Source organism: Acanthaster planci, linkage group LG14, assembly GCF_054643075.1.
Source record: "Acanthaster planci isolate LZ-2023a linkage group LG14, COTS_SCS, whole genome shotgun sequence".
In the NCBI taxonomy this organism is placed as follows: Eukaryota; Metazoa; Echinodermata; class Asteroidea; order Valvatida; family Acanthasteridae; genus Acanthaster; species Acanthaster planci.
This window is the reverse complement of record NC_141790.1, coordinates 12423142-12444983: the sequence shown is the minus strand read 5'-3', so window position 1 is coordinate 12444983 and position 21842 is coordinate 12423142. Positions and strand designations below refer to the sequence as shown.

Sequence of the window (21842 nt, the reverse complement as noted above, 5' to 3'; positions counted from 1 at the left end):
ACTTCAAGACGTCGAGATCAAATTGGTGGGCAGAGACTGAAAGTTGCTTTTTCACTGGAATGCCCCTATCCAAACCGTTGGATACACTTCTTTTGCAAAGGTCAGAGCTTGGTTATTAATGTAGTTACAAGCAAGCTGAGGCACGCTTCATAGTAATATATTTTCCCGATTCTCTTGATGCCAAATGGAGGGGGTGTATTAAAAGTGGTGCTTTGGAATTTGTTCAAAAGTCAAACGTTTGAAAAGCAGTTCCTGTCATTGTTTACATTCCGTATAAGTTCAGAAATGATATTTTGATATCACCATTAATCACTACTAATATTCATCAGTATTCACCATTAATCACTACAAATACATCTGTTCATCAGTATTCAGGCATGAATTCCTTTGCTTGTTGCCGTTTGGCGACTATGTTTAAGGGTTGGAAGTCCGTAAAAGCATATATATGTAGGGGTCCCCAAACAAAATCCCCCAGCAAAAATCCTAGATTCGCCCTTGATATTATATGATAAAAAAATTGGATTCCATAATCAGTAATCAAATGACTACATATCATTATTTTTCTTTCTGAGGTTTGATAAACATTCCGCCCTCTTTGAGTAATTATGATCACAGCGGGTGTCATTATTTCCTGGTTTCCTTCCATAAAACACTTGGAATCCTTCCTTTGAACAACGGAACAATCATGGGGAACTCACAACGCCGACATAGGACCGAAAAGGGTAAGCTTTTCCTAAAGTTATGTTTATCAGGACGTTACTTTGTACATATTTTTATCAGATAACTCAGATTTTATAGTTTTTCGACCAAAAAGGATCGAGCGAAGAAGATAGTGGTTGTATTTACAATAACGAAAGGGTTTCGTACATCGAAAGCACAGGCAATAACTGCATCGAAAGTCACGTACAAGCAGCAATGAAGATTCACTCAGACACATTGGTCTATTTTGAACTGTTTTGTGAATATAGGGAAGGGACACAGCAAATGTTCCCATTCTAGATCGGCTTGCCTCTTAATTTCTGGTATCCCAAAGACCCTCGCCAGAGTCTGTAAACTATAGCCACAACTTGAAGGTCTTCAGTATTACCCCGGTTATCCGCCGACACATACTGAATCTCAGCCGAGTAAAACGTTTAATCTTAACATCGACTGTGCTTAAACTTTTAGAACACTCATGCAGATGATGACAATGCTAGTACAATTGAAAGCTAGGGAGCTATTTCGAGAGAAGAGAAATGGTTTTAACCAGTGGCGTATCCAAGTTTGGCGTCAAGGCGGCAATTTTCTTTTCCAATAAATGACGGTCCATTTTTTCACTGCCCTATCAAAGGTGAGAATACCATTTTGAATATGTTTGCACTTTCAGTTCCTCACAATATTATTGTGACGGAGAAGGGACTTCACTGAGCAAGGCTAAGCCTTTTGTTTTGAAGGCGGCATCTTCAAAATCGAAATGCCAATTTTACATTGGACAGATTCTGAATTTTCCAGTGAAAATATGACTCAAAAATAGGAGCATTGATTCGCTTCTATTTTTAGTGGCTGTTTCCATTTTTCAGCAAAGCACAACTTAGGCCCTATTGGAGCTTTTCATCTACAGGAAGATACCGGCTTTAATGCTCATTTCAAAAAGAAATTAAAGCCAATGCCTCGCCGCATCCGCGCCTGGATGCGTTATCGGTAGTAAGGCGCGGTCCAGGGTGTTTGGGGTTAACCCCACCCAAAAAAAGGGGGGGGGGAAGATGGGGAAATTACAAAAAAAATAATACCCCAAGTAAATGCACTGATACCATTGCAAACAATCTATATCATGTAATATTTCATCATCGTTTCCGCTTGTCCGCAAAAAATGAGACATTAAAAAATCTCCGGTCTGTAGTTGTCCTCCACAGTGGGCACTGAGTTCACACTAGACACGAGTGCGCCATCCCCAACTCAGTGCTGCTACCGTGACCGTTAAATGTGCCAAGTGGACCAATTTGTTTCAGTTTTCCTCTAAACGTACATGTAAATGCTCTTCCAAATCTCCGGAAATTTTTGGTTGTATCAACACTATACTAACTGTCATATCATGCGTCACGGTGACCATCCACCGGCCACGCCGGTTGCAAAAGGGTCTTTCCTGACCTTTCAATGAATTAATTCAGTGACGAACCGGAAACCATGACGTCATTTCTAGTGACTGGCGATTTAATGCACTGCCGGCTGAATACACTATCGAAAAATAGCACACTTAAAAACCCATTCGACTTTCTATTTCCATGTTTAGTGTAAAAATTCAAATGAATTAAAAATTCAGATTTCAAAGCCTAAAGTAAAATCAGTAAATACTGATGCCTTCTTTTATTGTTATTGTCGTGCGTATTAATATTGAGTCTTCTTTCTGTGAAGTCTGCCATTTTGGACAGATTTTTACATGTGTAATGTGTACAAGGTGAACATGTACATGTAATCGCGTGTACCACCGTACCACGTAATGTACATGTACATACGTCTACATGTAGGCCTACCAATGCTTTACTGTTGATCGAGCGTTGTAATGTATTCAGCGCAGTGAATCAGCGTGACCGCCTTGAGTTCCCTCAATTTTCATTGATTCTGACTTTGGAAAATCAACACTATTCGTCGGAATTGAAGAGAACATCAGTGATATGGTATGTAAAAAATACCGTGTCAATGTTGTTATATTGTGGACGAACACTGAGGAAAGAACACAAAATAGCCTAAACCTACCATTTCTCTTTGTGTTACTGTTACTCATTAGGCTACTCCCGAAAGACAGAGCCCAGCCTTTTGCCTTGTCCACATGTGCACAAAAGCTCGGGCTATTTGTTTTAAAGCATTTGAGCATGAATGCCATTGTCATGACTGTGTTACGCCCCAAATACATGAAATATACTAGCGTCTGTCCCAACAACAGTGCTGCAGTTCGCATGGTTGGGGTGGCCCAACTGGCTATTGTATTGGACCCCACAGTTCTGGGGGAAGGTCTGCAGGATGTTTCTCAACCTTCGAGTTTATGCAGCTCAAACCTGACATAATTCATCTAAAATATGGCACTTCATCGTAAAATCTTGTTTCTGCAAGGAAAAGTTGCTGACTTTTGTTTGCCTATAGTATATGGCTATGGCATGCTCATGATTCTTGGGCACATAACTATGGTGGCCCTGGAGGGACATCGCCAGTCGTCAATGTTGATGTATAAATTTGTAACGAAATTTACGACCCACTCTTCAGTCGCAAATATTGATGCTAATATTTGTGACCAAATTTACAACTCATGTCTCCGGTCACAAATATTGCCGTGAATTTTTTTTTCAGCAAGCCAAGTAGAGAGAGAAGTTACTCAGCCATAGAAAAAAGCAATTGCTTTTTAACTTTGTGCCCCCTGCATTGTGCCAAAACTGCCTAGCCAAAAAGTGACTTGAAATCAAGCCAAAAAATGTAGGTCATTGACTTGCACATGAGCATTTCCACTTTGCTCGCTGGAAAAAAACATCACATCAATATTTGCGACCAGAGATAAGAGTCGATAATTTGGTCGCAAATACTGACGGCAATGTTGACGATTGGCAATGCCCCATCCAGGGCCACCATACTTAATATTGTGCTGCAGTTGGGCCAGCCCAACTATAGCACTATACATGGAGTTGGGGCGGTCCTACATGTGACTATAGTTGGGCCAGTCCCAGTTATTGTTGAGACTGATGCTGTAGTTAAGGCATAACAACTGTTGTGTAATTTCTGTATTTTGGTTGTCGAGACAGGTAAAAAAACTATTCTTTAGTGTAACTGTGATTCAATTTCTGGTTTTATTTCTACCATACAAAAATATAATTCTATAGGCCCTAGGCCTAGCTGAAGGCCTAACGTTAGGCATTAGGCCTTCTGGTAATTAGCTGGAGGCTTACTTTTGGCAGTAGACATGACAGATGTGTTCAGCACAATTTTGAATCACGCACTAATTTATTACATGTGTATAGTCCGTCTTTAGTTGATGTGCATTTGAATGTAAAATGCATTCATAGGATAATCAACTCAGGAGGGAGCAGTCGTTGGTCGTCAGGTAGTCACAGTGATACCATAAGGCCTACATAAATTTGAGCAAGATTCAAGATTGCACTTAACAGATATATTTCACTGGTTCACAGTCCTGATTGGATTGTGTACCAGCACAGTAACTGAAATGCCCAGATGAGTGTTTTCATACTTACATGTAGTACTACAACTACATACTTTGACTAGTCCAATGCATACCTTAGCATTGTGAATTCAGATTCCACGAGGCGGAACTTGGACCTTACATACTGCAGTTTTAAACTTTCCCCCTTAAGAAATCTTCCAGAGCTACAAGTCATTAAAAGAAATATCCTGCAATGCATTGTAAGACTCAATTTGAAAAAATAAAGGGATTACGTTTAGACTTTTTGAGGTGGTAAAAAATTTAAAATGCCCACAATGGTCAGGCACAGAAGTCAAGTCTCTAAGTTGGCAGTACCACACTGCAATCCCTAGACTACATGCACATGCTCCTTCAGTTTCTGCCTGTTCGGACATGTTAGAGGGGGAATTGTATTATAATTATTGCATCTGCTCCATGGCAGTATTTGAAGAAAAAAAAATAAGGATTAACCGAATTCCATCAAATATACACTTCATTTACTTTTACCCTGGTATACCTGCCAATCAGCCACTGATAACAGTAGTAAAATTTTTGTGCAAAGTTATCATGTTCAGTATAAAATTACATGAACCACACGGACATACTGTATATGTATGTAGGGCCTTTGTAGGCTACATGAATCTCAAGAACACCAACACAGCAGACCCAGAGACCCCATTAATAGTTGGCTTTACCTTGGAGCTAGACATGGTCTGTTTTATTGCCAAATATCAGGAATGGAACATTTATGACATCAGGCATTCATTGTTACCAGGGAAAGTCACAATTTCCTATCATTAGCTTTCTTCTTTATTATCATACTTAAGTAACTCTTACGTGATTGAAAATGGAAAATTGAATCAATCACAGTGGTGATACTTTGAACATAAGCAGAAATGTGCATGCACCAACAATGTACATGTTCCTTGGCCTACATGTATGTCCCTTTACTTGACAATTTCTTACCCAGTGTGCTCAACGCAGAACTTTACAGATTCTGAAAATATAACCAATCCCTCACCGCTGAACCTTGTCATGTGGAACATGAGCAGTAAAAGGTCAAGAATCCCGTCTACGAAAGCTCACAGCAGAGCAGCCTCTCATTGCTGTCCATTCATATCATAAAAAGAACAAATGGTTTGAGCCAAACTCAAGCATTCCTACGTCTCTACCAACTTCTAGTCCAAGAACTACTGGTTGCCTTAACACTAGTTCAGTTAAAACTTTCAATTTGGTAACCAAGAAATAGCCAAACATGCCATTATTTCAATATGGTCCAAAACTCCAAATTGTCTTTGATCATATTTCCTTTCATAGGCAAGTTTGTTAGGTGTATATGAGAACACGCCCTTAGATATATGTCATCATACATGTGGCTCCATCCTGTGGCATACTACATGTACATGTGTACATGATGTTGAGAAGCATTTTGGTATTTGTTGATGGCTTGATACCATGCTGCTAAGGATACAGTAATGGGTTTATTGATGAGTACATCCCTGACTCTGCTCTTTCCAACCCTTTGCATTTCCTCATTGGTGGTGTTTGGCCAAAAATGTGCTGGTCAACAATACTTCCCAATACTCTTTGGTCATTGTGGTTTACCTGGTTGCTGTGTTATTGTGTAGTCTCTCTTTCCAGCCTGTGTATGTGATTAGTCATCAAGCTGGCTGTGGTCAGCACAGCAGTTAGTGGTCGCAGAAAACCATGCTTTAAAAAATGATAAAATCCTCGGCATTTTGGTTGGTACATTTACATGTAACCCATTACTGTAGAAAATTTCTTCTAAATTCTCAATCTCTCATGGTCTGACTCAAGAAGCCCCCAAGATCTACATGTAGATGCTATCTCCCTTTATGTTGATTTCCTCCATTCTTCCATGTTGCCGGACTCAAGAAAGCAAGTCAGACACCTCACTGGATAGGCATGTCAGTCACTTCCACTGAATCTAGTTTCACATCTTCTCAACTTTCTGCACCTGTCACTACTTCCAACACACACCAGTTTGTGTATACATGCGTACATATGTACAGTGCCGGGAAGGTTGCCAGTAGTGACCTGTTTGTAAAAAAGGATTTTTATTTGGCATCGCTTATAATTGTCTTGTCTTGTGCAGGCTACAGTGGTCACTTCAGAGCGAGGCCTTCCAAACTCAAAGTTGTTTTTTTTAAAGATACAGCATGAAATGTGGTATTGACAAAACGTTTATTTGGAGGATCCTTAGATCTTCAGAACACATAAATTAGCCATGAATGACTTATATCGAATTGGTCAGTCTTGATCCTAAACAGAGTTTGGGGTACTGCTTTGATTGTGCAATTCCTTCTTACACATGTAAACGTGACAGTCGGCACCTACATGTAAGCCCTCCTTACTTCCAAGTCTTCATAATGTAAGGTTATGATGATTGTCCATATCCCTGTCAAGATGTAAAGCTAAGATACTTTGTTGTGGTTAAGGTTAAGACTTGCAGTCCACGATCCTGCCAAAATTAAGTCCTCTGTACTCTTTAACTATACATGTACATGTAGATCTAACTATTTAGCTAGGATTCAATCTGCCATGAATAATGTGAAATTGTCAACTAATTCATGTGCTGACTCATTGCTTGGATCCAGTGAAAGGAAATCCTACTTAACTTTTGCCCCTTGTTTGGCCAAATGACTCACTCTCCAAACATATCACCCCCATATTATAGGGTTGGTTTGGGTGTACGTTTACATCATGTTGGAAAATTGCCTCAACTTTCCTTTAAAACTCGAATAAACTGCTTTTCTTTAGCTGTTGACGATTTCTCGCAACTGCAGAGATTAATGTTCAGAAATCAAGTCTGTGTACGTTTATCTGTACTAATAAAGAGGCTGATACCCAGGGAGTAACTTCAACTTTCTTACAGCAAGACTTGTGGTAAGTACATGTACATGTAAAGTATTATACACATACCTTGCACTGAAGTCAGTAGTTTTAAATTCACATAGTTTTGAACTTGCCTGACACTTATGAAAATGTCATTTACATACATAAAGTAAATGTACACTGTATGTATGTGTACATGTACAATGTGTTAATGAATTTAAGAAACGCATGCATCAGACAGGGAAATTTGGTTCATACTCATACAATATACCACACGGAAGCTGTGAATTTGCATGCCAAAGTTCACTGGCCTGCATCTTGAAACTGCAACAGTTAAACCATCCATATGAAATAGAATTGCCACCACAGAGCATCTCCAGACATATTGCTTGTTATGACCGCAGGTGCTATTTAACTGAACTTCCCTGTGTGTAATCTGTCCCTCTCCAGCGCCTCAATTTGATATGTTTTGTACTCCCTGAAGCCTTATCATTTCCTGTTGTACTGTGCCCATTCACCACTGATCAATACCATCGTTGAATATTGTGTGCTTGTACAGGTAGAGGTAGCTCCATGCTTGCACACAGTTGGTCTACACTGTGTCCTCAGACTTCGTGTCCTTAGATTGGCCTCTTAAAGGAGGGACTCCGGTATATTGATTCAGATTTCACTGTTTTGTTTGGAAAAGAATAACATAAGCCACATTCACTTTGGACTAAAATTGTAAAAAGGAACCATGTCAACATTCCATCACAGTTATTCTTCTTTGCATTCATACATGAATTGGTCTTGGCCTGCAGAAATTCCCTGGTCACTTGCCAAGGGACTTAAAAGTCACCAGTCACCTGCAGTAGCATGTCTTCTGAGAATCCTGCAAGGGTATCATCTGACTGACCTTATTATCTGACACCGGATGTAACCTCACGGAAGTGCGAAATTTTTCTTTTCTTTTCTTTTTTTATGGTACATTGTCAAGTCATCTATTTACATCTCTGATATCCTACATGTTTATATGCAGTATTAAATGGGATTGTGCATGGCAAACAACAGAGGTCATACAGGTATCCTTTGACTTATTCACTTCATCCATTGTTAGTTTTACATTGCAGTGGCTGTCCACATGAGACTTTTTTGTGACCTTACTCTGACACTGTAAGTTTGCCCTGACATGGTCATGAAAAAAGTTCTGCTGCAAAAGATAAAAACTAACAACCGACGATCAACACTCAGCAATTGCCACAGTGTACTGGCTGTTTTCATAGGATGTAATTGCCAAATTAACGAAAGTCCCTGTCAATTTTAAATGAAAAAGTCTGCTGCCAACACAGCTATGCATGAATTATTCACCTACACGTATTTATTCTGTTTTCACTCTCTAATAAAAAAAAGTGTAAACGTTATATTCAAAAATTATGTGTATAACCCCCCAAAAAGAAAGTGAGATAGATATACATTATTTAGGACTTAAAGTAGTTCTCTTGTCTACAAAGCTTGAATTCTTCAAGAATGCCTATGATCCTCTAGTTTTCAAGCCTGAAATAATGTACGTCTGGAGAGATGCAAAGAGTAAAGCCCTCAAGATAGCAGGAACAGTGTGTTAAGATACACGTACATGTACCTTGTTACCAGTGTCTGAGATTGTTTCTCATGTTAGATTTTTGAAAAGATTAGAAGTGTGATGAAAGATCTACATGTATATATGTATGTAGCTTTACCAGCAAGATGACATGCAAATTCCATAATATTAATATTCTAAGAATATCCAATGAAGTACGTGTAGTTACCGGTAGGTACTGATGCGAATCCCAATCACATGTCAACCATGGAAGGATTCCAACTGTAGTTTAGACCGTGGCAATTCATGTACAGTTACTCTAGAGTAACCTGATTTTTAAGTCATGTTAAATTTTCCTAAAAATCATTTGTTTCCTGCACAATATTTCAATATTTGGCAAACACCTCTGAATTAAAATTTAAGTACATGTGCTTTTTCACATCAGTGGGCGTAAAAAGCCCTAACAGTGGTTTTAAAGCAATCATGCCTGCCTGGCTTGTCTGCTATTCAAGTGCACAAGTTGGGTATTTATATTTAAATTCCACCATCCCTTTGTTAAGTTTCTGGTCTTACAATGTATGCGCAGGTTAGTGAAATTTGTCAAGGAAATACCTGTACCATATACTTACTATACTCTGCACAGATTGTATATTACTAGCAGATAGGTCCAACCATAGCTCTATGGTCCAACCATTTCAATTGTGCTCACTTCATCTTCTCTTTTTCACAATCAATAATCTTCTAAATTCTTTGTGTCTGAGATCACCATTGATGGGTACAATGTAGGTGTATGGTATGGATCGTCACACCATGCAGAGAACTCACTGTATGATGCAAATTTACTGTACATGTACATTTGGAGGTGAAAGCTTGAGGAGGAAGTAAAACCGGGTATTTGCTGAACTGGATGCACTAGATTCAGACATTGTGGCGTTTGAGCTGTGACCTTATCAGGGACATAGCTTGCACAGGTGTCTTTCCACAACTTGCTTGAATGCTTGGTCTTACCATTTTTGGAAAAGACTATAGCTTTATTGGTTTTCAGACATCTTTAGCATAGTTTTATCGCATGAGAGCACAGCAGAACTTCATTGACACCAAAAGCTCTACCAGTCAACTTGTTACTGGAATTGCAGCCTACTGCCTTCTTGTTTGCATTATTTTTGTGTCATTTGCTGTGCTATACAAGCCCCATTTGTGTCAAGCAGGATGTGTATAACAGTGAACACTCCCGATGATTTGGTATATTTTGATTGTTGGAAAGTTGTGAGCCATTCAACACTCTGAAGCTGTTGTCCAGCAGAGTTCAGCAAATAACAGGAAGTGAGGTTGCTATTAACCAGGAAACTATGGCAGATCTAAGTGACAGCGAGGCTGACTTAGAAGTCACTCATATACGTATGTATACCTGTACGAATCAACTTGTAGATTGGGTCAAGTTTGGAAAAGTTTTCTGTTAAAACAAAGGGTTGCTATCAGGCACAAGACTAGCATTGCCTGATAAAACTCTTGCTACATGTACTTAAGCTATTCATGTCCACTACCAGGTACCGGTAAGTAAGAAGACCATGGAAGGAGATATTCCAATGGCACATGATATGGTGAAGTTGGGCATAAATTTGGTCTTCATGACTGAGTACTCCTGATTTTTCCAGTGAACGTGGCAGCAACATGTTGGTGATGCTGTGCTTTTCACCACCATAATACCAAAGAGGTTATTATAGTCAAATTCAAGTAATGATACCCATTGCATTTTTTTTCTTGGAATACCTTGGTACTGTACATGTAAAGGTATGTGCAGGAAAGAACATAAACCTCTTTACCATAAATTGGATACATTTAACATACAAAGTTTTTCTGTATCTCATAAATGAATTGGAATCACAAATGGGAGAAAAAGCTCAAGACAAGCTTTTTGATGTACAGGGTACATCATATCAATCCTTAATACTTTGAGATCAAGTGGTTTCACAGAGATAATGGACACAATATTGTCAAGCTTTTATCGAATGCAATGTGAACATTTTGTACAGTGTTTTTCTTTTTTTTTTGTTTTATATTTAAATCATGACGTGTAAACAATATTAAGTAAACAAGTCAGACGAAATCCATCCAGTTTTGCAGATGCGAGTGTTCAATGAAAAATGATTCTGCAGTCCCTTTGCTTACATGTACATGTATGTTTTCTGAGTAAATGCCAGTATCAACCACGAGGCAGATTGCAGCTGTACCTTATGTGAGTAAACTTTATAACAAAGGAAGTTATTACTAACTTTTAGACGTTACATATATGTTCATATTCGTACCTAGATGTTGTATTGGTACAATATATCATTTGTGTCAGTGTACATATATGTACATTGACCACATGAATTAATGTACACATTAATCAATAAACATGTGATATGCATAATTTTGGAAAATTCTTTTCTTCCCAACATGCACTGTATTTGAGTTGATTTCATTGTCTCAGGCACACAAGTAATATGATAAGAACTCTTTAATAGCTCTTTGCAGGACAGATTGGCAATACTGTTGATAATAAGTACAGTACATGTATGACACTTTCACATCAAACATGATTTGTTTGCATTTAAATGCCACTTCAAACTTCAAATCCAAATGTGTATACATGTCTGTTCATTTAAAAGATTCCTTGTTCTGGTGCAACGTCAACTTTTCAGTGGAAGAAGTTCAAAGGTGAATGCGTAACAAAGTATTTTTGGTATGCGATGACATCATTGTCTTGCCAGCAAGAGCAATGGGCACATGTCCAGCCTACATGTACATGTACACTAGCCAAGTGCTCAAGTCATGATGCTACATATGTTACAGGTCTACTCACACCTTATCTGGGTATCATCGACAGCCTACCGGTAATAAATTGCCAGCTCACTATAATCTACTTGTAAATGCAGAACTGGGTATTGCTGACCTTGATAGCAGTAAGGTTATGTCATATATCCATACATTGTAATGTTTATTATACATGTACATGAGTTGTGTTACAAGACCTCTGTGGGCGCATACTGCTTGTGAGCATTATGTATGCATATTCTTGTCCACTGGAGTGCTTACAGTGGGAGTGTATATGTACATGTACTTGTACATGTATGTGGGGTATACATGTGCATGTATTACATGTATCATCAGGAAGATTGGTCTGGCAAGTGATGTCATTTTTCTTGCATTGAAATCCAATAACCACAGATGCAGAGGAATCCCTGGGAATTCCAGTTGGATGAGTAGAAGAAGAATTACGCATTGACATGTGTAAAAGGAGGATAAAGGAACCAAATCTGACAGCATTTGGATCATGTTCTCTATAAATGTATATGTTTGTATCAGGTGTGAATAGCATTTTACAAATTTCAGTACTCTCTTGGGTTTGTCATCTGTCATATGTACCCCCACACTGGATTGGTATCTATCCCCTTCCTTGTCAATTTAATGGAAACCTTCATAAAATGTGACTATTTGTTATAAAAAAAGAAGCAACTTCAGATAAACATTCATTGTTAAACACGGTAAGAAGCACCATTTGTACTACATGTACATGGTATGTAAATATTCAACCTTGTATTTGTTAGGAAATATTTACTGACCTGTGTGTGGACTTAGAGTTACATGTTAAATTCAGTATATGAAAGGCACATTTATTTCATGAAAACAGTGAAGAACTGTGTAACAGGGCATTCTAATATGCACATTAATGGCTACATTCATTTACATGAACCGGGGGCGGGACAAGTGCATGCAGCCCACAGAATGTGACAGCTTGCAGCTCATGCAGTACATGTACATGCACAAATTTATGTACAGTTACAGTATGTGTTGGTACCATACAGTGTGTGTTTGCTTTAGTCAATGAGGTGTGTTTAGCAGAAATACATGTAAGACTGGGATGTGTTGTGCTTGGATAAACACAGGGTCAGGTGGTACACTGGAACTTCCAGCCTGTACCACAGAACAGAGAGTACTGTAAATTTGGAAAAGGGGAAGTACAGATTAAATCCTACATGTGTGTTGAAATCAGATGGCACATTTCCGATGCCTTAAAAAGAGGGAAGTGCCATTGTGATCTCACATTCTTTTCATGTACTATTGCTTTGTGTACTATTTCACTTTTAAGAGCAATAGTTTCTTTTGTTTTCTGTTCCAGTCATGAGTGATGAGGAGATAGTGTACGTCATTGCCAAGTGGGATTACACAGCTAATCAACAGGAGGAACTTAACATCAGGAAAAATGAGCGTCTCACTCTCATTGATGACACCAAATCTTGGTGGAAGGTCCGCAAAGCCTCGGGAGACTCGGGCTATGTTCCCTCAAACTTTGTCAAAAAGGAAAAAAAGAGTTTTATGAACAAACTGCGTGACAAGATCGTACCATCTCGGGACACGAAGCAACCAGGAATGGGACCATTGCCTCATGCCACTGAACATGGGCAACGTGATCTTGCCGAATCAGCAGAATTTGACCAACTTTGTGTTCCCGCAAAAGTATTATACAACTATGTCGCACGGCAACCAGATGAATTGTCACTTAGGAAAGGAGAGAAACTAACTGTCCTGGAAAAATCGGGAGATGGATGGTGGAGAGGAGAGTGTAATGGAGAAACAGGATGGTTTCCTTCAAATTATGTCAACGAAGAAGGTGACAGCTTACCAGCCAGTCAAAAATCCAGTGTGAGTTCCAAAGGAGATGAAAACGTTTTGGGAGAGGATTACATACACACTGTCATTGCACTCTATAAATTCCAGGGACGAAATGATGAAGAACTCAACTTTGAACAAGGGGAACGGTTGGATATACTACAGAGACCAGAAGATGATCCTGAATGGTGGAAGGCAAGAAATACTAAGGGAGAAATTGGTCTTGTACCCAAAAACTATGTGGAAGAGATTACTGCAAATGCCCAGCATGTACCAGTCTCAAATCCAGTCATCTCAAATGATGTGGGCGTGGCACAGGCAGAAAATGGGAACTCTTTGAAACACAAAATCTGGTTCTGTGGGACTCTGAAAAGAGATGAAAGTGAGAGAACTTTGATGGAGCTCAATTGTGAAGATGGAACGTTCCTCATACGGGAAAGTGAAACTACGGTAAGTAACCCACAGGGAGTCTTGGCCACTGGCTAATTATGTGGTGTTTCTTTGTTTTGTTTGGTTTAAACCCTGATGATTTTTCTTCCGCAGACCAGTGTCTTATAAAACATTTTGGTGAAAGAAGAATTAAGAATGGTTTCTCGTAGGACATTTCTCTGTGTGCAGTGATACATGTACTCAAATTTTGTTCACTATACAAAATGGCCTGTGTTTGTTTTCAAGTTTGTAGTGTCCACAATTTTGCATGACATTAAAATGTCACCATCTGTCCATTATCTCAGGTTCATACATGGCAGACTTTGTAATACCAAATACTTCAGATCTAATTAGACATCAATTATTCATAGAGAATACATGTAGATCGATACAACATATCAGTGGATTTTATACCCTTCAACAAAAGTACCTATAAAGGTCTAATAAATCTTAAGTTACAGTATTTTTGATTAATTAGCAGACAATCCTACATGTACAGTCAGAGAAATATCTGTTTCATAGCACATGTGTACATGTATGTAGTCACAGAAATATCTGTTTCATGGCACATGTGTACATGTATGTAGTCACAGAAATATCTGTTTCATAGCACATGTGTACATGTATGTAGTCACAGAAATATCTGTTTCATAGCACATGTGTACATGTATATAGTCACAGAAATATCCATTTCATAGCACATGTGTACATGTACATGTACTGGTATTTCTAGTGTCAGGAAATCTTTGTTTACATGCATATTTTGACCAAAACCAAAATCTAAGAAGACACATGCATGGTTAGCATACATTGGTACATTAATTGCCAATTGGCAGTACATGTAGCTGAACAAGTTTTTCTTTTGGATAATTTGGCTTCAGGCTATTAGTCTGAAAGTGAATGTTTTGAATGGACACAGTTTATTTTCTGTTTGATATTTATTTTACCTAGGGATATTTTTAAAGCTGAATTGCAAATTCTATCAAAATGCAAAAATTTCATTAATTCTGGTGATTTTTCCACTGAAACAGAAATCATTGGTCCGATGTCAAGTTTTGTGTAATTTTGTCCAAGGTTACGCGTACACTATTAGAAACTCACTTGTAACATACATGTAATTGTTATGTACTGGTACGTGTACAGTACATGTTCAGTATCTGCAGCTCTGCTGCAAATAGCATTACACACATGTAAATGCACATGTACAGGTGTACATGTACATAGTGCATGTCATGTACATGTACATTGTACCATAGTAGTGGCTTTGAATGCACATGTACAGGTGTACATGTACATAGTGCATGTCATGTACATGTACATTGTACCATAGTAGTGGCTTTGAATGCACATGTACTGCTACTTGTTGACACAAAACGTCATCTTTATTAAATAAAAGATAATTTTAAATGAACTTCAAGCATAGTAGAGTATCTTATTTATGAGCTTAATTGTCCCTACAAACTTGTTTCTGAGTGTTGGTGAGTCTCACTCAATTCATTAATTTGCCTTGCACACTGGTACATACATTTACAGTACGTGTACATTTGCACATACATGAACACGCCTGTGCAAATGTACCTGTATTTTTCAAAGCTCAGTCTTGCACTGCTTAATTAATTGAATCAGGTATACATGTACATGTACTACATGTAGTACACATACATAAAACATAAAGTGTTATGCTGTCAATTCAAGTAATAAAGCATTTTCCATTATTTCATTGATAATATAAATAATAGTTATTTATTGAAGATTATATTTATATACACTTCTGAAGTTTTATGAATTCCTAGAATCCTTGTTAATTTAATAGCAGTTTCTTGTTTTCTTTTCTCTCTACAGCCTGGGGGCTACTCTGTGTCAGTTAAAGCTCCTGATAAAATCAAACATTTCAAAGTCCAGAGGGTGGATGATCAATACTGCATTGGCTCCAAACGATTTGAAAGCTTGGATTATTTGATAGAGCACTACAAAAAGGCGCCAATATTCAGCTGTGGCAAGACAAACTTTAAGCTTTACCTCACCAAGCCGTATCGGGAGGTTTGCAATAACGGAGGAGCACACTACCCACCATAGCAGAAGAGGAGTCTAAGTGGACTTTGTGACATCTTAGATATCTTGAGGTTTACTCATGAATACTCTGCTCATAGCTCTATCACTCATTCCCACCCATTCCTTCCAAGGTTGTCTTACATAATTCTTACATGGGATTATTCGCTTGAAGTTTCTCCCCATACATGTACCACTTGCTTGAGTAGAATTTCTTGTATGGTAGAGTTGAATTAGATGTCAGCAAGAAGTTAGAATGGTACTGAGGAACTCACTTGAGAATAAATGAGAGAAGAGCGTGCTATTTGCACTAACTAGGTCATGGATCATGTTAAACTTGAAACCTCGTGCTAGAATACACCATTTGCGCCTGCCAAGTCACATGACCTATAGTGGGTATCAAACATCATCAAACCCCAAAGCAAAATGCGGTTTACCAAAAGTGAAGCCAATTTTGGATATAGTACCCAACACATCTGCAGTCTGTGTATTATAGTGACCGTTGGCTTTGTTTTTGATAAATAATACTTACGGCGCACTTTGCTTTGGGAGGACACTGTGTATTGATGTTTGACTCCCACTGTAGGTCATGTGACTCAGTGGGTGCAATCGGTCTAGTAGACTGTATAACCTGACTGATACACGTACATGTATCATAGCTGCCTGCCTAATTTGCACTCTTTAAGGAAGTTTTCCACTAGCACAAGGAGGTACTGTTCATGGGGGTCATCTCTTACAAAGTGTTGCCAACAGGAACAATGGGTGAGGATGGTGCCCCCCCCCCACTGTCACTACACCTCACCCATAGACATGTAATAAGACTACTTTTTCGCAATTGATACCAAAATGTCCACCTTGGAGTTAAATCAGCACCTTTAGGTTTCATTCATGAACCTTGGAAACAGAGGGACACATGTACATTGTACGTAGATCAGTTTGTAGCTGGAAACCAATGCATTCACATATACTTTGGAGTGACTGTGCGAGTGCACCTAGTGAGAATGTATGATTGCGTTAGCAGATTACATGTGTAGCCAGTGTGTGAATTATCACAAAGTATTACATGTGACCTGTTGAATATAGAATTCAACCTGTAAGAATGGTGTTTATGCTGCACACAAAAGCAGATCCTAAAGGTTTCCTAACGCAGGTGGTTTCACCATGCCCTTCGATGTTACAAGTTTGCTCTGCTCAGTTATTTTTGTGTGTGGAGCGGAATTAAGCTTTACTCCGTGACTACATGTGTCATTTACTCCTGCTGTACGTGTACATGTATATGATGATACAGTGTTATGCATGACTTTTCAGTGTTAAGTGTGTGCTTTATATCAACTTCATGGACATTCTAATTTTGAGGATTTAACATAACAGGAATGTACATTTGAATATTAATACCACCTACCACAGTCCATGTACATGTATACAGGTACACTGTACATGTATACATCAAAGGGAAATTTTTAGCATTTGTGTAACATCGTTTTTCCTTTGAAAGGAGAATAATATAGGAAAAATTGTTGGTCGACACTCGACACTACAGCTGCAGTGATTACTAGAGCAAACAAGCTTTTGTAAAAAATTTTTAGTTGCATTGTGCATATGGTGTACACGGTACAGTACATGCTGTTAACCATGTTTCATGTAAAGTCATTAACTTTACACATAACATGTATTGTACATGTACTTTCAGTATATTAAGAAAGTAAACCACAATACTCTTGTTATTTTTAGTGAAACAGAGCATCCCTCACATATACATGTATGTCTAAATGTACATATCAGAATGATTTTTTCCTACAAAGTTGTGTTCCTACACCGCATTACCCTAACATCTTTGGATTGATAATGATTTTGTAATAACGTTTTCAATTTTTTCATTTTCATCAGTTTTCATTCCAGCTAATGGAAATACCAGTAATGTGATATTGAAATTATTTAGACTGAACACAATTAAAGAAATGAACTGACTGCTAATAATCTGAAGGTTTTCTCAACTACATGTGCTAATACATGTACATGTATCTGTGTGAAAATTGAGAACAACTCCAGTTTTCAGACAAGGTTTTTTTTGCACTTAAATACTTTTATTTGGTCTGGGGAATATTGACAAAACTTCCGCATGACTCTTCTGACTTTTAAAAAATAATTTTATATTCATTTACGTATTTATTTGTAGCATTTTGTACTTATTCACTGCCTAAAATGTTCCACCCTACATTCTCCATGGATCCTTTTTCCTGTCTTTCCTCTCTGTAAGTACTTTACAGTTAGAGAATTGTTACTTTCTTCGATAGTTCTAAACTTTCAAACATAGTCTAGGGCTGTACCATAACCAACAATTAAAAATGGTTCTTAAAAGTGCCTCTAGAATTAGTTGGGCCCTGGTTACAGTACTGGACAATGAAGTTCATGTACGTGTATGTTTTCAACATGGAGGGGTTACTTTATTTCACTTGTTCCTGGAAACAGTCACCGTCTGTTACTTGTGCACTTTCACTATCTCTATGGACAAAGTGCGAGTGATACAAGACTCTGTATTCTTCTTGTATTTTATCAGCTATTTGTGTACTTTGTACTGCAGTGCGCATGTACATGTAGAGTAAAATACTAATTACCCAGATTCAGTCCTGATAGTTTTCAAAACAGTGAATAGATATCATTCTCATGAGCAGTAAAGGTTTTACAGATATACAGAGAAGTTTTGTTACAGTGGATACAAGATATATGTACGTGTACAGTGATGTGGTGTAGACTGTTAACTGTGACCTGGAAGTCCCTGGTCAGGTCATGTTTTCACAAAGAAAATGTACAATGTAAACGTACATGCATTAAACCTAAATAACATATTGAAAGTGACTCCCTGCATATTTTAGTAATCATGCTTTATACACGTACATATACTGTACATGTAATTATGCGTATGAAAAGTGTAAAAGACAACTGTATTTTTTCCAGGTATCAATGGATGAGGGAGACTCAGTCTGTACCTTAACCCCCATAAAAAAAGGAGTAAATAGGCCAGTTTAAACTTCCTGCCCTTTTTTTTATTAATAAAGAATTAAGACCAAGATAGATTAATTATATTTAGAGTACACTTCAGTTATTTATACAGTCAGACAATTTATAATGATTGTTAAAACAGAAGTGTTCCTAAAACATGCTTGTGATCAGCTGACATTCAATCTGATTTTTGTCAACTTGTCAACGAAGACAGCTTGAAGCATGTTTTCTTCTGTCCAGTTTCATGTCCTATACTTGTGTACCCATTTTCTTGTCTAAATTTGTGCATGATTTGGTGTTGATACAGATGTACCATGTCACCAATATCTCCCTGTTGTGCACCAAGGTATCATGTAATTCTAATTGAAAGTACATGTACATTGTACATGGAAATGATAAACCCCTTGTATAGCGAGTTTACATGTACATAATGGCATAAGGATTTCTTGATGCAGAAATAATTGTGTAATTTATACATTGAACTTCTGTTTCTTGGAAACAAGTATGATTTTTTTCCTTTCATTTTAAACACTTATTTGGTGTTCTAAACGTAGTATTTTATTTGAAAAGGTCTTGTGAATGGAAATTGTTATTATATCCAAGTAGATGCGATGCATGAGAAGCCAGGTTTGTTTATTGTATTTGATACATGTATCTCTCATTGATGATTATCATCAAAGCACAACGTTTAATGCACTTGCCAAAGCAAATTCAGGCTAATTAGTTTGCACAGGTGCATGGTGTGACTAGCTCTGAATTTGAAGTTTTTGCTCTAGCTCCTTATCTAGTTTGATGAATGGCTTCACAGAAAGTCCCTTTTGATTTCAAAGGCTTCACCTGGGTTTTTTCTTACGGATTTCTGCTTCCTGTGTACACGCACATTAATTGAACATTTCTTTGTTGACGTCTTTGCATATATTGTGTGCTTCTGGGTTGTGAGCTACAGTGCTGTGGGTATTATATGAATATTTGCGTTCAGCATCATGCATATCAAATTGGCCACAAATATGTTAAATTTGTAAAATTGAAACATGTTATAAAATATCAACATGTATATCAAAAGTGAGCTGGTTGGTGTAGTCTTTGGTTACTTCCCATGATCCCCTGAGAATCTTAGAATTTATCTTTGAATCTGCCATGTCTACTGATAAGACTCCATTCAAGTCATTTCTTAATGGGTATTGCTCTACCTAAACCGAACGTAGCCTCCATGACCTAAACTGTACACCACCCCTATCATGTGGAGTAGCTGTGTGGGTACCACAGCGTTTGCATGACATGGGTTTATCATGCCCAAATAGGATAGATTTCGTAATAATACATGTAGCTGCATATGTGTGACGTAAAGCAAACCAAATATAACATGGTTCTCCTATCAGTTTGTCAGCATATAAAGTTCAACTGAGTGATGGATTTTGGTCATTTTTCTGATTACCTAGGCAATCTGTTTTCAGAATCATCCAAGTCGACCATTATTATTTTCAACATCAAATACCAAAATTTAAGTCCATCCATCTGTTCTCAAACATGTTATATTAATTTTGTATGACATTGTACATCACGTAATGTAATTAAACTGTAATCTTCTTACTCAAAATTTGATATTGATGTGAAAATACTGGATATATAGACTACACTAGCAAGCATTAAAGTAACATGTTCCGTATGCCCTGCGTTGTTTGTATGGAATAAATTACACTTAAAATGATGCTGTTTCCTGAAGTAGAGGTTTCGTTTATGCTGGCATTTACTTTCATTTTAAAGCTTTCTAGATCGCAGTTCAGTGAAAAGATGTTTTGGACGTAAGCAAGGAAAGTAATTTTAAATGAGGAAATTCCGCTTTGCAGAATCCTGATAAAAGCTTATTGAATTTACCTGATGTTGCAACACACTTTTCGGGGCTACAGCACTTCTTATTTGTTTTTCTCATTTCCAGTTTGTGCATTTGCCGGTCATGTGGGAAAGTACAAAAGTGTTCAACGTTTAGTAACCAGCTGTCGTGTTTTCCAAACTGTTTGACCATGCATTGTAGTTCTTTTCACGGAATTGTTGCATTTTATTTCTATGTCACGATGTTTCTGTTTTGCTTATTATTTTTGTCAAAAAAATTAACATCTTTCGTCCCTGTTTATAAACAAGTTTCAACCGTTCATTAAATTTCTTTGTTAGGCTGGCAGTTTTAAGAGAAATTAGTTTGTTTACATGTAGCATGGATATGACCGAATGACAAAGACTATTCTCTTGTCGGCTGACATCACTATGGACTTAACACACAGCGAAAGGGCAAATTTACCCTTCGTATATCGACAAGAATATAATATCAGATCAGTGCTCTGAAATATGGCAATCACATATTTCAGAGCACTGATTTGATATTATATTCTTGTTGATATTCTGATCACGGTGCAGCCCTACCATATTTCTTTACCCTTCGTGCTATTCTGTAATGCACAGGAGTTCCCGGATGTCCGACCGCGAGACTACTTTAATTAATGCGGGCGATTCACAATTGCATCTCCAAGAGTTTGCAACGAGTTGGCTAATCACAACGCGCGATATCTGTCGACCTTTCTAAACGTGCCTCTTCGACCAATAGGGTGCCGTGAAAGTGCCTAAAGCAGGCGCGCATCATGCAGAAGATCGTGTGAGCGTGGTGCCGCGGCAGTTAGCGTCTAATCGGATTCGTATGCAGGCCTGTATCCAAGTATCACTCAAATGTGAACAGTTTCATTCCTGCTGCCATTTCAACGAACAAAACAGCAACAGTCTTCGTGCCAAATATTGTTAGAAAGCCACTGTACACAAACACAATATAAATGTATCACTTTAAGAAGTCTTTTTATACTGGAAATCTATCAGTACGGGCTACATGCGTTAGTCTCATCCCAGAGTATTAATCACTCGCCCTGCATCCGCCCACTTGTTCCTCGTTCGACTTGTGTAGGAATGTTCAGGTTGACACCGAAAATCAGGGTCTGGTCTCCTTTGGCAATGCAGCACGCATGTTTCATTGCAAATTAAAATTTCATGTTTTTAATTGTTGTCTGTTGACTAGATATTCCAAGTGGAACAGTCCCATTGAAACAACACACTTAACGGAAGAGACAAATAGCTGCCAAAACAGTGACACTGTAGCCA

At 38.0% G+C, this 21842-nt stretch overlaps 1 protein-coding gene and 1 long non-coding RNA gene across 5 annotated transcripts; one reads left to right on the top strand and one right to left on the bottom strand.

Annotated features, from left to right (window-relative positions):
* Positions 1 to 594: 594 nt before the first annotated feature.
* Positions 595 to 20412, top strand: LOC110983577 (cytoplasmic protein NCK2-like). 4 transcript variants are annotated; one of them, XM_022242929.2, is made up of 3 exons: positions 595 to 722; positions 12736 to 13676; positions 15498 to 20412. In XM_022242929.2, exons 1-3 carry the CDS (start codon positions 686 to 688, stop codon positions 15729 to 15731), a joined length of 1212 nt encoding a protein of 403 aa, XP_022098621.1. In that variant the 5' UTR covers positions 595 to 685; the 3' UTR covers positions 15732 to 20412. The 4 variants fall into 4 exon arrangements, with proteins under 4 accessions (XP_022098621.1, XP_022098623.1, XP_022098624.1 ...); XM_022242931.2 differs by lacking the exon at positions 595 to 722 and adding an exon at positions 2425 to 2654; XM_022242932.2 differs by lacking the exon at positions 595 to 722 and adding an exon at positions 6934 to 7069.
* On the bottom strand, positions 4848 to 21278 carry LOC147796863 (uncharacterized). The gene is made up of 2 exons (XR_015427581.1): positions 21120 to 21278; positions 4848 to 7688 (listed from the first exon to the last, which is right to left on the bottom strand). It is a non-coding gene; the product is annotated as an uncharacterized LOC147796863 (long non-coding RNA).
* Positions 21279 to 21842: the final 564 nt, after the last annotated feature.